We start from the raw sequence: 14,775 nt of genomic DNA on the forward strand, positions 1-14,775 counted from the left end.
TAATCACATGCATGTTCAAATCGCTCTCTCCCATTTGTAATTTTTAATGTCTTTCAACGCTATTTGTACCCAAAAAAAACTTAAGTCATCATACAATCATGCATGATTATATTGCTTATTTATGGTTGAAGAAAAAATAAATCTAAAACACTTAACATACAGATTTATTCAATTGATTGCCCACTTTTACGTTCTATAATGCACAACTTTATCTATTATTGTAGTATCCTAAAATATATCATGAAGCAGCTAGTAAAAAATAATAATATTTTGATATTTTAAATATACATAGAGAATCACTTAACAATATCGTCCATATTAACAATTGAGATTTTCACAATGATAATTAAAAAGCAATCAAAGTTAGCAAGTATATTATTCTTGGTTTATCGCAACAGTAAAATATTGCATCTTAGAAAGGAAAAAAAACCATATATACTAGTATTATGACTTGTGATCGAGTGAGGAACAAAAAAAGTATCCTTATTCCATGATTCATTTTAATTTTGTGCTTAAAAAAACACTCATACTAGTATTGTGAGAGCAACAAATTAAAAGAACAAATTCATTATCATTTTATGGACGGCTTGATATTGACTTTAGGCTTACATAAAAAGAATTTGTTGTGCCACATTTTTGGGATGCTCCCTATTGTGCGCTTGTAAATGGTGACCAAATTAGATGATCAATGAATTTCTTATTAATTATAAATGTTATGTGCATGAAATTAAATAATTAGGGAATCTAATCGATTTTTATAAGTTTATTCTGCTGACTTTAGCATAAGCTTGTTAATAGTATAGTACTATAGTACTACACTAGTACATCAATTTTAAATGTATACGCCCACTTTTGCTACCAAAAAATTACTCTATTTTAAGCCCACCACCATTAATCAAGCTAAATTTGGGCACATGTTATGATTGAGCTAGTTTTATATAGGTGCATTTCTTGTCTTTTTTGAGCCAATTCACACTTGGGCTAGACGGCTTGTATTATGTAGCTAGTGATCGAGGTGTCTTGAAGTTAATTAATTATTCGAATCAAGTAAATTTACATCATTGTTCTTTGTGAACTGTGATTAGTGACTATATAAAATTTTTGTGATTTTCAATGTAATAATGTACTCTTTGTTTCATGTCACTCTTATTTTTTTTTTTTTTTTTCAATTTTATTTTACTTTATGTGTACATTAATGACATTTCTCCAAAGGACATATATTTGGTTTAGAGATCAGTCAGATCACTCTATTCGACTAGTAAAAGACTAAGGGCCTGTTCTGATTGACTGAATTGACCTGAAGTGAACTGAACTTAGCTTAACTTATTAGAGCTGAACTGAACTGAATTGAATATTTTATAAAAAGAAGAAAATTAAGAGCTGAACTAAACTGAACTGAACTTAATAGAGCTGAGCTGAACTGTACTGAACTTATTAGAGCTGAACTGAACTGAAAATAATCGTATCAGAACATGCCCTAAATCAAACATATGTGGTGGAATTGATGGAGAACTCATCTAGTAATTTTAAAGGCCATAAATTCAAGACTTACCAATTATACATATATTAATTAAGAAAATTTATTATCTTCATCTTCAACTTTCAAGCGTTGCCTTGCATAGTTGACTTGACTAGTATGTTAATAAAGGTTACAAACTTACAATTATATGGTGAAATCTTAGACAACACATCTCACATAGCTAAAGTCACAAGAGATATGTTCGCGTGCTCAAATGCAAAAGCCGCCCATGAATGTAAGATATAATTGATATAGAAAAGAAAATTGGGTGAAAGTGAAATGAGTCATATGAGTGAGAGGTTGAAATTTGTAAATATTGTGAGGGTAAGGGAGTGGGAAAAGGTTGTAATTTGTAAATAATGTGAGGGTAACAGGGTAAGGGAGTGGGAGAAGTATTAGCGCATGATGAGCCTCATGAGACTAATCGAGCGGCGGATTGGCTTGCTAATTTCGGGGTCGAGACGTCCCAGCCTATCACTTTTTTCTCGGCGGTCCCGAAGGATCTGGAGGCTGTTTTATTGGAGGACTTGGGAGGAGCCACTCGTCCTCGAATGGTGCCTGCGAGGAGCTAGCCTTCGTAGCTAGAGCTGAAGTACTTCATGTGCTTTAGCTTAGTTTTTTGTTCTGCTTTGTTTATGTTCTGTTTTTTTTTTTTTTCCTGTTTTTCCTTTGTTTTTGTTTTCTGTTTGTTTTGTTCCTTGGGCTTGGCCCTCTTTCTCACCCAAAAAAAAAAAAAAAAAAAAAAAAAAAAATTCCCTACTTTATAAAAAGTAGAAAATAACTCTTAGGAATAGTGTGCTACCAAATATACCCTTAAATCCCTACTTTATAAAAAGTGGAAAATAACTCTTAAGAATAGTGTGCTACCAAATATACCCTTAAAAATATGTATAAAATTGTGTACAAAAATGTATATTTACTTTTTTACCCTCATTAATATGTTTACTCTCATTAATATGTTTACTCTCATTAATATATTTAATTAGGTTTTTTTTTTCATTAAACATACCATCAATTAATACAAAGTTTTTTTTGACAAAAACTTGTAATGCCTTTTTTTTAAATAAAAAAATTATAATATTTTTTTTTTTTTTTGAGGGGAAAAAAATTATAATGTTTTGTACTTCATATGTTATTATTGTTATTTAAAAAGGAAAAAAAAAATTGTATGTACGAAGACTTTGTTTATTACCACGAGATGATTTATTTTTACACCTTCGTGGTTGCTCTTCTTATTTACAATTTTGTTGTCCTTTAATTATTACAAATATTGTTATTGTTTATTAGCTTTTTAATTGTACATTATTTGATGGTACGCACGTAAACAACGTGGAATTTAAATGACATTCATATTAAATAATGATATTTGAGGAGATGTTATCAAGAGGTATAAATAACTTTAAAATCCTAAAATCGAAGGAAATCGATGATAGAAAAAAAAATGTATTAAATATGGAGAGAATTTAAGAGGAAAAATATAACTAAGTGGTTATTGCTTTATTATTAGATATAGATATAGATATAGATGTATTAAATATGGAGAGAATTTAAGAGGAAAAATATAACTAAGTGGTTATTGCTTTATTATTAGATATAGATATAGATATAGATATTAGATGGTCGTAGAACATTGAACTTACATTATTAAGTTTTTAGCTACAACGAACATTTCACATATTATTACTCCGTATGACCAAGCTCACAAAAAATTCGTTTGAAGAAAAATACGTTAAGTATTATTGAATCATGCAACTCAATTAAGAGTTCTAAACTAGATTAAGATATGAAGGGATGCAAATCAATTAAATATTATTTAATAATAATTTTGAAATAACACTGTCAAACTTTTGAGGGTTTTAAAAATAATTATTGTTATGGGGTAATTTTGTACAATGGTTGACCGATAACGATAGTCAACGATCGATACTACAAGACCGGGTCAAGATAGTTACGAGTGCTCCCTAGAATCAAGGAGAGACAGAGGGGCAATAAGAATAATTCTTCAAGGTTGTTAATACGTATCTACACTCTAAGCAAGTCCAAGTTCATTGGAGACCAAGTAAAAGCAATAATCGCTACTCCCACTATTTGAGGATGTGGTTGAGGAAATCATGCAACAACCACCCAAAGTATCTCACAACCACGGTGCTGTTACATTGAAGCTCTATAAATAGGAAAACCCTCTTCCCATGAAGAAGACACATCCTACGTACATAACCTCCTCCTAAACATACTACTCCTTTATTCCCATGCAATTTCTCCAACCTCCATCCACATGGACCTTCCACTAAAAGTGTCATTGCTCAACTACTATATTTTAATCCCAATACCATTCTCCTAAAAGACCACTACTGCAATGTATTTCCACAATACTACTTAGCCTATTACGCCATATACACCCTGCCATACTACGTACAAAGTCCATACTCCCTGTTTACTTGTAATTAGCTCCGTATATTTCTATAATTATCGTATACATTGTAATTGTAATGTTTGGCTTCATGCCCATATTATAGTGGATTGGTGGCCTCATTGCCACCCGCGGTTTTTACCCACCTTCATTGGGGTTTTCCGCGTCACCATATCATGTCTCCTCCCTCTCCCTTTATTTTTCTGTTATTTACATTCCGCATTCCATGCTCATTATTTTAATTTAGTTGATCCGTAGCCCGTATCCCACATCAAATCCTACTTGACGAAATTTAGCATAAACAATTATCATTTAAGATTTTGGTGGCTTTTTTATATTTCTACAAAACCACTATATAGGCACATAACCAAATAGTACGTATTGAAACTACCAGATCTACCACCCAAACCAAAGGTGTAACTACTTGCTAATACAACTTCTATGCAAGAGCTAACTTTTTCGCGCGCATCGCGCGCGTAGGATACCCTAGTAAAATAAAAAATGGTAAAGTTGTAAATGTTAACATATGTTGTATAACGCACCACTAAATAAGTAAATTTTTAGTATCATTAAATGTCATAATAATTTAAATATTTATCTAATGATACAGATAAATATTTAAATGGTATATCAAATATTATACCATTGTGAGATATAATGGACTAATAAGACAATGTATATTAATATTATAATAGTGTTATATACATACTTCGTACATGGTAGTAGACAAAAACAAATCCAAGTTTATACTACCTTCTTTCTACAATAACCAATACATTAAATATTTAACTGAGAGTGAGGGATAGCTCAAGTGGTTAGAGTTCCCTCCTGGTTCAGAGAGATCTTGGGATCAATTCTCATCACCCGCCCTTGTGACTCTCTAAGCACCAAAAAACAAATATATATATTTAAATTGAAATACATATTAATCCACTAATTTGGCCATCAATAGTAATGACGTATAGTTCAATGTCACTCCGTAAGTATACAAATGATGATATTATGAAACTATAAATAACTAGTTCGCATTTAACAACATATAACATTAGTTATCAATAAAAGTGTCGGCTCACTTGGTAAGTTTAAGTGTTTTTTTTTTTTTTTAACCTTAGATCCTAGAGGTTTGGAGTTTGAATGCTACCAAGTGAGGGTGCTTGGGGAGTTGGGGGTAGGGATTTCCTTACCCTTTCCTCTACTCCAAAGTGCAAGACTGCAAATAATGAGCTAAAATAACTATGAGGGTTGAAATCTGATCAAGACCTTCCATATCAATAAAAAAAAATACTACCTCCATTTCATAAAATCTGCAACAATTTCCCAAAACGGGAACTACACATTATGTGCAACAAAAAAAAACTTTCCTAATATAGTAATTTTTTTGTATGAATTTACCAACATAGCTTTACTTAACTTCAATAAACCACCTATTAACTTATTAACCTAAATTAATTTATTCATAATTAAACCCTAACCCATATTCTCTCTCCTCCCTCATAGCTCACACCCACCAGACCACCACCAACATCACCAACTTTTCTCTCTCTTCCCCCTCAACCACTAGCAACACACTTTTCTCTCTCATCCATCTCAAGAGTCTCAACCACCATCAACACACTCCACCACCACCACCACTAAGATCCAGCGCCACCTCTTACTCGTGACAGTCGCCGCCCCTTACTCGTGACACCCGCCGCCTCTTACTCATGACAGTCACAGGCACTTTCTCCTCCCCTGATCAAAGTTGCCGGCTTCTTGCTTCCCTTATCAAAGTCGTTGGTCCTCCTTAAAATTCAGATCTAAACGAAAATTGTGATGGGGTTTCGGACTTGCTTCCCTTATCAAAGTTGCTGGTCCTCCTTCAAATTCAGATCTAAGCGAAAATGGTGATGGGGTTTCGGATCAGGGTAGTTAGGTGGGGTGGGGTTTTTGGTGGCTGTGACTTAGGTGGGGTGGGTTTTTTGGTGGTTGCGAGTTAGGTGGGGTGGGGTTTTTGGTGGTTATGGTGCGTGAGAACGTGGTGGGTTTTTGGTGGTTTTGGATCTTGTGGTGTGAGTGAGAAGGTGGTTACACGGTGGGTTTTTGGTGGTTGTGAGTTTGGTAGGGCGGGTTTTGGGCATGGTTCGGATCTTGTGGTGGTGAGAGGGTGGTCGAATGTGTCGAAGGTGGTCCTGCGATGGTCGTGTTGCTGGAGTATGTGGGTGTTGGCGGTGCTAGGGTGGTCTTGCGGTGGTTGAAGGTGATGTTACTGGTGGAAAATGTGGGTGTTGGCGGTGCTAGGGTGGGCAGTTAGGTGGGTGGCTTGGTGGGGGCAGAGGTTTTGGTTGTTGGTGGGTGGCTTAATCAAATTATCCCACTTTTTTATTAACCCTTAATAACCCACCCTTACTTTTGTTAATCTACATTTATCAAATTCTGTCTTGGGAAACGTGAATCCTAGTTTGTTGCAGATTTTATGAAACGGAGGTAATACAATATATAAATAACACGAGTTGTATTGGACCTGTTGTTTTATTACTTTAATAAGAAATAGTAAAATTTAGGATATGAATAATGCAAAAGTCAAAATGTGTCAATTATTCTAAAATACAGGGAGTAAAAATCTTGATATAAAATTATTCAATATTTCAATGTACACTATTCAAAGATTTTATCGTAAAACTGGTCATGATGTTAACCCATAAATGGTACCTTTTTTGTCTTTATTACTTGACCCATTTTGACTTTACATTATTCAACACTCCTTATTTGACCATCTTTTGACCCTGTTTGGTAGTAGCATTTGAGGCAGCAGTTAGCGTTTTGACCAATCAAAACAATACTAAAAAAATTTAAGGATGTTTGGCAAGGTAGTGATTCTAGTTGCGGTTAGCGATAAAAGTTGTGTTTAGGTAGCTTTTCTCACATGTTAATAATAGTTGTGTTTAGAAATAGCCGGTAACATTTGTCAAATTTTAATTACTTTTAAAACAATATTTATATGAATTTTTATATATTTTTGGTATTGCAACCGCTACTTTTGCCAAACACTGATACTATCAACCGTTACTTTGACTAATAACCTCTACCCCCTACTAACTGACCGCTACTCGCTACCTTAACAGCTACTCGTTACTCGACCGCTAAAAGCTACCCGCTACTGCTACCTTTGTCAAACAGAATTGTAAGGAAAAACATATTCATCATGAATTCTTGTTAGAATCGTCTGACAAAATACTATCAGGGGATGTTTGACAAGTGGGAATTGAGGGTGGAATTGAGAATTTTAATCCCAATTGAAAAAATAAACCTTGTTTGTTTGGTGGGAATGAGAATAAAAAAGGGTTTGGGAATGAGATTATTTAGGGGTGAATTCCCACCATTTTATTACCTACAGAGGGTAGGTAATAAATGGATGGGAATGGGAATAGGGAAAAAATGACATTTTTGCCATTAATGAAAAGAATGAAATAATAATCTTAATAAGGGTATTTTGGTAAAATTGTTATTTATTCTCAATATATTCCCACCCACCATCCAAATAAGGTATTGACATATTTTCATGTATTCCCATCAATTAATTCCCAATCCCATTCCCATTCCCACCTTTTAATTCCCAAACTCTTATTCCCACGATCCAAACGCTTCGTCAAAGTATTTTGTATTGGCCTAAAACCGTTAATGGTATTAATGGTTAACCCAAAATATTACAAATTTGCCCTTTAATTTGCAAAAGGATGTCCTTTGCCTTTTTCTCTTTAATCAATGGCAACGTAGCGACGGACGAATTACTGCGGTGGCTCGGCGGCAATATCATCATCTCTCACTCAGCATCTCACATTTTTGTGACGAATTGGTTCGATTTCTAGCTTGAATTCTTTGTTATTTGATTAAATTTTGCTGAGATTGCTGATGGATTTTTGTCACTTAGGCACTGAATTTCGAAATCGAATTTTGAGTATTTCAAATTAGTCTATAATTTGCCAAACATAATTGGGATTGAATTTGGAATTTTTCATTGGAATTGGTTTATATATTTATAAGGTTGTTCATATGCCTTTCAATTTTTACTTGAATTATTACTCATTATTATTTGAATCGAAAGGTTTTTTTTTTTTTTTTTTATTATTATTTTTTTTTTTATTTTATAAATTGTCATTTGATTGTATTGCTTTAGGAATTGTAGTTTGAACATAGAGCTATGGTTTGCAAAACATAACTAGGAGAGACTCATCTTTAATAGAAAGGCCAATTTGGGTTGTGGAAGAATTGTGAGGTTTTATTAGATAGTTTGATTTTATATTTTTATCGATGCTGAGATGAATGTTTAAGAATATCATTCAAAATGGATTAATGGTAGATTTTTTTTAGATGTTTTACATGTTTTGGCCCGGTTTAGTTCGACTAATTCCGAGAAAAATAAGTTTAAATTAGGATTAGTAAGTTTAGAAGTTGAGATAAGCTTTGGTAAGATTTTTGTAAGGGTTACTCAAGTTCAATGGATAGCTAAAATAAATTCTTATAAGGTCAAATAAGTTTAGAGATGTTCAAATAAGTTTAGATGGTTTGTATAAGTGAAATGGGGCGTATATGTTATTGACTTATTGTAATTTGAAGACAGATACCATTTTTGTGTATTGCATAGTATGTAACTATGTGTAGTTGAAAATTGTGAACAACATATGGTTAGTACTTCTAATTTCAGATTCAAATGTTTTGTGGTACAACAATAACGATACCAAAGCCTTATTCTTTAAAGGATGGGGTCGACTGCTGAGAAACTAGAAACCAATGTTTTTGTGGTAAAATAGGAAGTTTGTCTCTACACTTGGTACTCGATTTCTCATAGATGCCAACTGCTAGCTATGCCTTCAATTGTTGGCTTTGATGGGTTTAGAATTGATATGGATTTCATTATTCATTTCCTTCCCTTTTATTGTATTTTGGAGTGCAACTATATGTAAGTGTCTATTTGTTTGCGTTGATATTTTAATACTGATATGTAGACAATGGTTAATTCTTATAATTGCTTATGTTTTCTCATGCAGAATTAAAAGCTTTACAAGATTCTCATGATCGGCAAGATGTCAATAGCTAATCCTGTTAAGAAAACAGTGTCTTCTGTGATCCTTGATTTGGATGGCACACTTCTTAATACAGGTGTGCTTTCCATAGGTGTTTAGTGTCTGTTTGTCATTTGAAGGTTTGCTAGTTTGATCTTTTTTATGAATTTGTATGAACATCTTGAGTGAGATTAATATGCTGTTGTGCTCATGCAACTAATAGTATGTGATTAACATGGTAGTTCTTTAAGAGGAAAAAATATAACTGATAGCTTTATGATCATGCAAAAATGTCATATTCGGATATAGAAGGGGAAAATTAAGTTTCATAATATATTTAAGAAGTATAAATTATGTTATGCTTTTGAAGCTTGATGCTGAAGCATACATTTGTTTACTACCATAGACCAATGGAATATTATGTGCTCTTTGTGGATTTGCTTTTGTAACAATGTAGGGAAACAAGGGTGATTGCTGATGCATTATAGGGTGGTGAGGATAACCCTTTTTATAGTTGCTTTCTCGCTGCTGCTATTGTAGTGTTTAGGAGATTGTTGGGCTGTTGGCTAAAGCTCACATTGAAGCAATTTGGAGAAGATTTGCATTAAACTAGATACAAGGGGACTCTTGGCTACATCTCCATGAAGATTGTGGATGTCTCCCCCACGGGTGGTATTGTAGTTAAAGATTCATGGAAGAGTCTTTCTTCTATGTTTTTTCTAACAATTTGCAAGTTGCAAGACTTGAATTAAAGCCTTTTTATCTTGAGTGTGCTTAGGTTCTTCAAATAATGGTGACCACAAAAAAGGAGGACAAATATATGAAACCATTATAGAGATTTGCATTGTTGGGCTATTAGTTTATTTGTTTTTATTGTTTTGTCTTAGGGAGTATCACGAGGAGAGAGAATAGAAAAGAAAGATTGGAGAGCTGAATGGGAGATACTTTGCATTGCTATTGGTGGGAATGTGGGATTGTTTTGGTAGTTCATCAGTTAAATTACGTGGAATAAGAGAAATACTATTCAGTATCAGTTGCATTTGGAAAATCAGCTTAAGCCTTTTTCTGTAATGAAGACACCTTATGCCTGGGCTGTAGGACCTCTATTGTATTAATATCCATCATGCCTTTTGAAAACTGCTAGGTGCTTAATGATAATTTATTAATTTTATGGCAGATCAATTAGTAACTGATGTCCTGAAGAGTTTTTTGGTTAAGTATGGAAAGCAGTGGGATGGGAGAGAGGCTCATAGGATAGTTGGAAAGACCCCTCCAGAAGCATCTTCTGCTGTTGTTGAAGCTTATGAACTACCTTGCACTGCAGAGGAATTCGCAAAAGCATTCACCCCAATGTTCTCTGATCAGTAATGAAACTTTTACTTGGTTCTCTTCTTCAATATATAGGGATCAATATTCAAGATTTTGATGTCTCCAATTTTCCATACTAAGTGTTTTCTTGTTCTTTGTGTGTTATATCATTGCAAGTATTAAGTTATATCTAAAGCATGTACATATCTTATTTGGTTAGCTTCTTGGTATTTATTCATGAGCTGTTAAGTTTAATATTTTGTGTTTTCTCCCGTACAAATGATTATTGATTTCATGTCAATGATTGAGTTTTATTTTTATTTTTATTTATTTTTTATTTTGTATATATAATTTTTGGCTCCACTTTGTCATTTTTCATATTGATGTTCATGATCTAAGTTTCGTTTATGTTCTTGTTGAATGGTTTCCCCTCTTCTGTCTGAATGTTTGTTTTTTTTTTTCAACCACCCTGATGACGGTTGGCATATTAGACAATTTTGATTTAGGATGAGGCCAATCATAGTAAAATTTGTTCAATTCAGAGCTGAAACCTGTTCTATTTCAACCTTCAAATTCTTTAGAAATTGGGATTTTGATTGTTTACTCAGTTATTTGGTTCCTTTTTACATGGAGCAGAGTGTGTGCACTTGCCACTTGAATACATTTGAAAAAGCAAAGTAGTTTATATTTTGGGTAGATTAAGCAATAAGCATATCCTTCTGAAACTCTGCAATCCGTAAATAAGTTTGCATCTGTGACTTTGTGAGTGCTTGAACATGTTATTGCAATTTGACTGTAGTTTGAGCAACATCAAACCTCTTCCAGGCGCCAACCGGTTAATTAATCATTTGCATGGTCATGGAATACCGATGGCCTTGGCTTCAAACTCTCCCAGACCTTTCATAGAGAAGAAACTTTCTTATAATCAGGGTACGTAAAACTTAGAGCTTTTCTCTTTCTTTGAACTTTGATATTTTTACTTCTCCATTCATCACCATTTTCTTACTCATATTTCATTTGGTAGGCTGGAAAGAATTATTTTCTGCAGTAATTGGTGGAGATGAAGTAAAGTCTGGGAAGCCATCTCCTGATTTGTGAGTAAGAATTGTATAAATAGATTATTTATTTCATATAGTATATTTCTCTTCTTTTTTCCCTTTGCATCATAAATGAAGGGAGTAAGTCTATTGCATTCATGTTAGAATTGTTGTGGTTTTGGTAAAAGAAGAGGAACTACACAGTATCTTATGTTTAATCTAGTTAAGAAATGCATTTGTCTAATGTGCTTACTGCATATTTTCATGTGAAAAGGTTCCTCGAAGCAGCCAATAGGCTCAACGTCCAACCTTCCAGTTGCCTTGTCATTGAAGATTCTTTGTAAGTATCCTATGAGTCCTTCAAAAGTATCTAGTAAAGATTATTTGAGATGCTCAACTTATTATGTAGCAAATAGCTCTTCAAAAGTCAGAAATTACTTTTGGACGTGAGAGACAAAAAGGTTGAGGTAGTGTTATGATTATCAGGGAACGTCTGAATGAAGATATAGAGTTGTAGAGTATAATGATTGAATGATTTGTGTTTAATTTCTAATATAATTTAGTTTGTTGTGACTTTTGGATGTTTAAGAGTGGCTGTCTATTGCATTCTTTGCAAATTGATTTACAGTTTAGTTTTGTAGATATAAGGCCCTGTTCACTTCACTTTAAAAAAATAATATTAAGTAAAAATAATTTCAGTTCAGTAAAAATAAGTTCAGTTCAGTTAAAATAATTTCAGTTTAATAAAAATAAGTTCAATTCAGTAAAAATAATTTAAGTTCAGCAAATATAATTTTGTTTCAGTAATAATAATTTCAGTTCAGCAAAAATAAGGTGAAGTGAACGGGGCCTAAGTGGGTGTTTCATTCTAAAAAAAGCATCAGCAACTTGTAAATGGATATTTGACATGTTTGCTAGTCAGTACATGGATATTTTAATCCTTATTTTAATTTTAACATCTTTATATGGTGATCTTTGTTATGTTTTGCTAGTTAGTACATGGATATTTAATCCTTATCTTGATTTTCTTAGTAGATATCTCTGAATTTTTAACAATCACTCACGTGGAACACTCTTTAACCTTGTTACCAGTGTACACTGTTATCACAAGTTTCCCCTTATTTCTGTGCATGCTTTCTTTTTTCTAAGTATGGCATTAGCCTTCAGTCCACCTAGAATGGTTCTGCAAAGAGGTTCATGATTTTTGCAAAAAGTTGTGTGAAACCTAATCTTAACCTTCGTAAACCAACTTGAACATCTTTTTTACAGCATTGATATTCAATGGGATTCCCCTTTTTTCTTGGGTGATTGTTTTTACTTGGCTTTGTATTCAATGTTGTATGTCATACTTGACACTGGTAATAATAGTTTGATTTTTTTTTTTAGGCCTGGTGTTACTGCAGGCAAGGCTGCTGGAATGGAAGTGATTGCTGTACCATCACTGCCTAAACAATCACATCTCTACACAATGGCAGACAAAGTCATTAATTCTCTATTTGATTTACGTCCTGAGCAATGGAGCTTACCTCCGTTTGAAGATTGTAAATTTCCATGAATCAAAATTCTATATGACTATATGAGAGATGGAACCCTACTTTGCATCATATGTCTGAAACTTCACTGAATTTGTCCAGGGATTGAAGAAACCCTTCCTATAGAACCTTGGCACATCGGTGGTCCTGTTATTAAGGGTTTTGGCCGTGGGTCAAAGGTACTTGGAATACCTACAGGTGTGTTTCCTTGTTAGATAAATTTTTTGCAATTTATATATTAATCTCTATTGTAACCATTATAGGTCCATCATAATGTATTTGGCATCCTAGCTCGACTCTTGTATAATATGTTAGATAAATCCACAATATTTGTCAGAGTAACAAGGGATTGGATCACTAGTAGAAAAATGTACATTTGCGTCGCCATATTTGCGTCACTCATTCTAAGGAGCGAAGCAAATGTTTATTTTTACCTTCCTTTTAAATTATTTGCGTCGCATATTATTTAAGAAGCGACGCAAAACTCAAGTGCATTTCAGCTTTCTATCATTTGCGTCGCTCCTATTTATTAAAGCGACGCAATTAATAAACTTATTTGCGTCACTCATTAGTTAGCAAGCGACGCAAATAAGTGATTAAGTAAATTGCGTCATAAGCGACGCATATGTACATTGTACAACATTATAAACAAGGTTATTTTCTGAAACAAGTAATTGGAGGCCAAGAAAGATATTGAAACAATTAATTTGGGGATTTGTGAGCTATATTTATGATTTCACATCATTTATCTTAGTTGGTCTGGTTACTTTCTTTTAGCTGCTCTGATCAACTGTTTCATCATATGACTGTATGAACAAAAAGAAATGTGTGAGAAGAATTAATTAGTTATATAATTAAACATGAGAATTATTTAACAAAAATAGATTTGTTATATTGGCATGTCATGCCCTGTGTTCATATTCCCTTGAAAATGTCACGTCATATGTTCTGATCATATCTTCAATCTTCTGTAGCTAATTTGTCCACAGAGAGCTATTCAAATCTTCTCTCTGAATATCCATCTGGTGTATACTTTGGTTGGGCGGGAGTTTCCAAACGAGGAATTTACAAGATGGTAATGAGCATTGGCTGGAATCCGTACTTCAACAATCCAGAGAAGACGATAGTAAGTTGAACATGAAAATTTTGCTTTATTTCTACTATGTAATATTTATCTTTAACCACCTTTTTTTTTTGAAGGAACCTTGGCTGCTTCATGAGTTTGAGGACGACTTTTATGGAGAAGAATTACGCCTTGTTGTTGTTGGTTATATACGACCCGAGGTATTGTGTTATTTGTAAACTTCCAATATCCTCTTTCCTATAATGTATACCATATTGTAGATGTTTTTTGACTTCGAATTTTACAGGCCAACTTTCCTTCTTTGGAAAGTCTTGTAGCAAAGATTTACGAGGACCGGAGAATAGCAGAGAGCGCACTTGAGCTTCCCATTTACGCAAAATACAAAGATGACCCTTATCTTGAAAGCTTATTGGAGACCACTCATAAGTCACAAGTATAATTGCATATGAAGAGACATTTTACTTAGAAACTCTATTGCAAAGGACCTCTGAAAACAGAAATTTATGCGAATCCTGTTATGGAATATGTACTCATTTTTAACAAATTACAATAATGTTAGAACACTTTCTTCAGGTTCGAGCTTTGGGCTGGTTTGGCTTCTCCTTTTCATTTCCATCACATGTTCCATTCTTGTACATATATAGAGTGTGGATCTAGATTCAAGTCGGCAAAATACTATATACTACCCCCGGTTCAATTTACTCGCAACAATTTCCTTTTTTGGGTGGTTCAATTTACTCGCAACAAACTTGTTTTTTTTTTTCCCTCTTTTTAGTATATTTTTGGATGGTAATTGACCAATATACCCTTACTTTTTTTTTTTTTTTTTTTTTTTTTTAAAACACC

At 33.5% G+C, this 14,775-nt stretch overlaps 1 protein-coding gene across 2 annotated transcripts; it reads left to right on the forward strand.

Annotated features, from left to right (window-relative positions):
- The first annotated feature begins 7,611 nt into the window (after positions 1–7,611).
- On the forward strand, positions 7,612–14,544 carry LOC145627194 (bifunctional riboflavin kinase/FMN phosphatase-like). 2 transcript variants are annotated; one of them, XM_081679587.1, is made up of 11 exons: positions 7,612–7,761; positions 8,954–9,065; positions 10,146–10,332; positions 11,076–11,206; positions 11,301–11,370; positions 11,588–11,653; positions 12,700–12,854; positions 12,948–13,043; positions 13,820–13,971; positions 14,046–14,129; positions 14,216–14,544. In XM_081679587.1, the coding sequence occupies exons 2-11, from the start codon at positions 8,978–8,980 to the stop codon at positions 14,366–14,368; spliced, it is 1,182 nt and encodes a 393-aa protein (XP_081535713.1). In that variant the 5' UTR covers positions 7,612–7,761; positions 8,954–8,977; the 3' UTR covers positions 14,369–14,544. The 2 variants fall into 2 exon arrangements, with proteins under 2 accessions (XP_081535713.1, XP_081535714.1); XM_081679588.1 differs by lacking the exon at positions 10,146–10,332 and having other exon boundaries at positions 11,102–11,206.
- The last annotated feature ends 231 nt before the right edge of the window (positions 14,545–14,775 follow it).

The sequence above is a fragment of the Chenopodium album genome, chromosome 4 (genome assembly GCF_948465745.1).
Source record: "Chenopodium album chromosome 4, dcCheAlbu1.1, whole genome shotgun sequence".
Taxonomy (NCBI): Eukaryota; Viridiplantae; Streptophyta; class Magnoliopsida; order Caryophyllales; family Amaranthaceae; genus Chenopodium; species Chenopodium album.

Bases quoted from the DNA above. Each gene is read 5' to 3' on its own strand.
- LOC145627194 (XM_081679587.1), top strand. From the start codon at position 8,978: ATGATCGGCAAGATGTCAATAGCTAATCCTGTTAAGAAAACAGTGTCT. The intron at 10,333-11,075 runs GTAATGAAACTT...ATTTGACTGTAG, and splicing joins ACCCCAATGTTCTCTGATCA to TTTGAGCAACATCAAACCTC. The intron at 13,044-13,819 runs GTGTGTTTCCTT...AATCTTCTGTAG, and splicing joins GGTACTTGGAATACCTACAG to CTAATTTGTCCACAGAGAGC.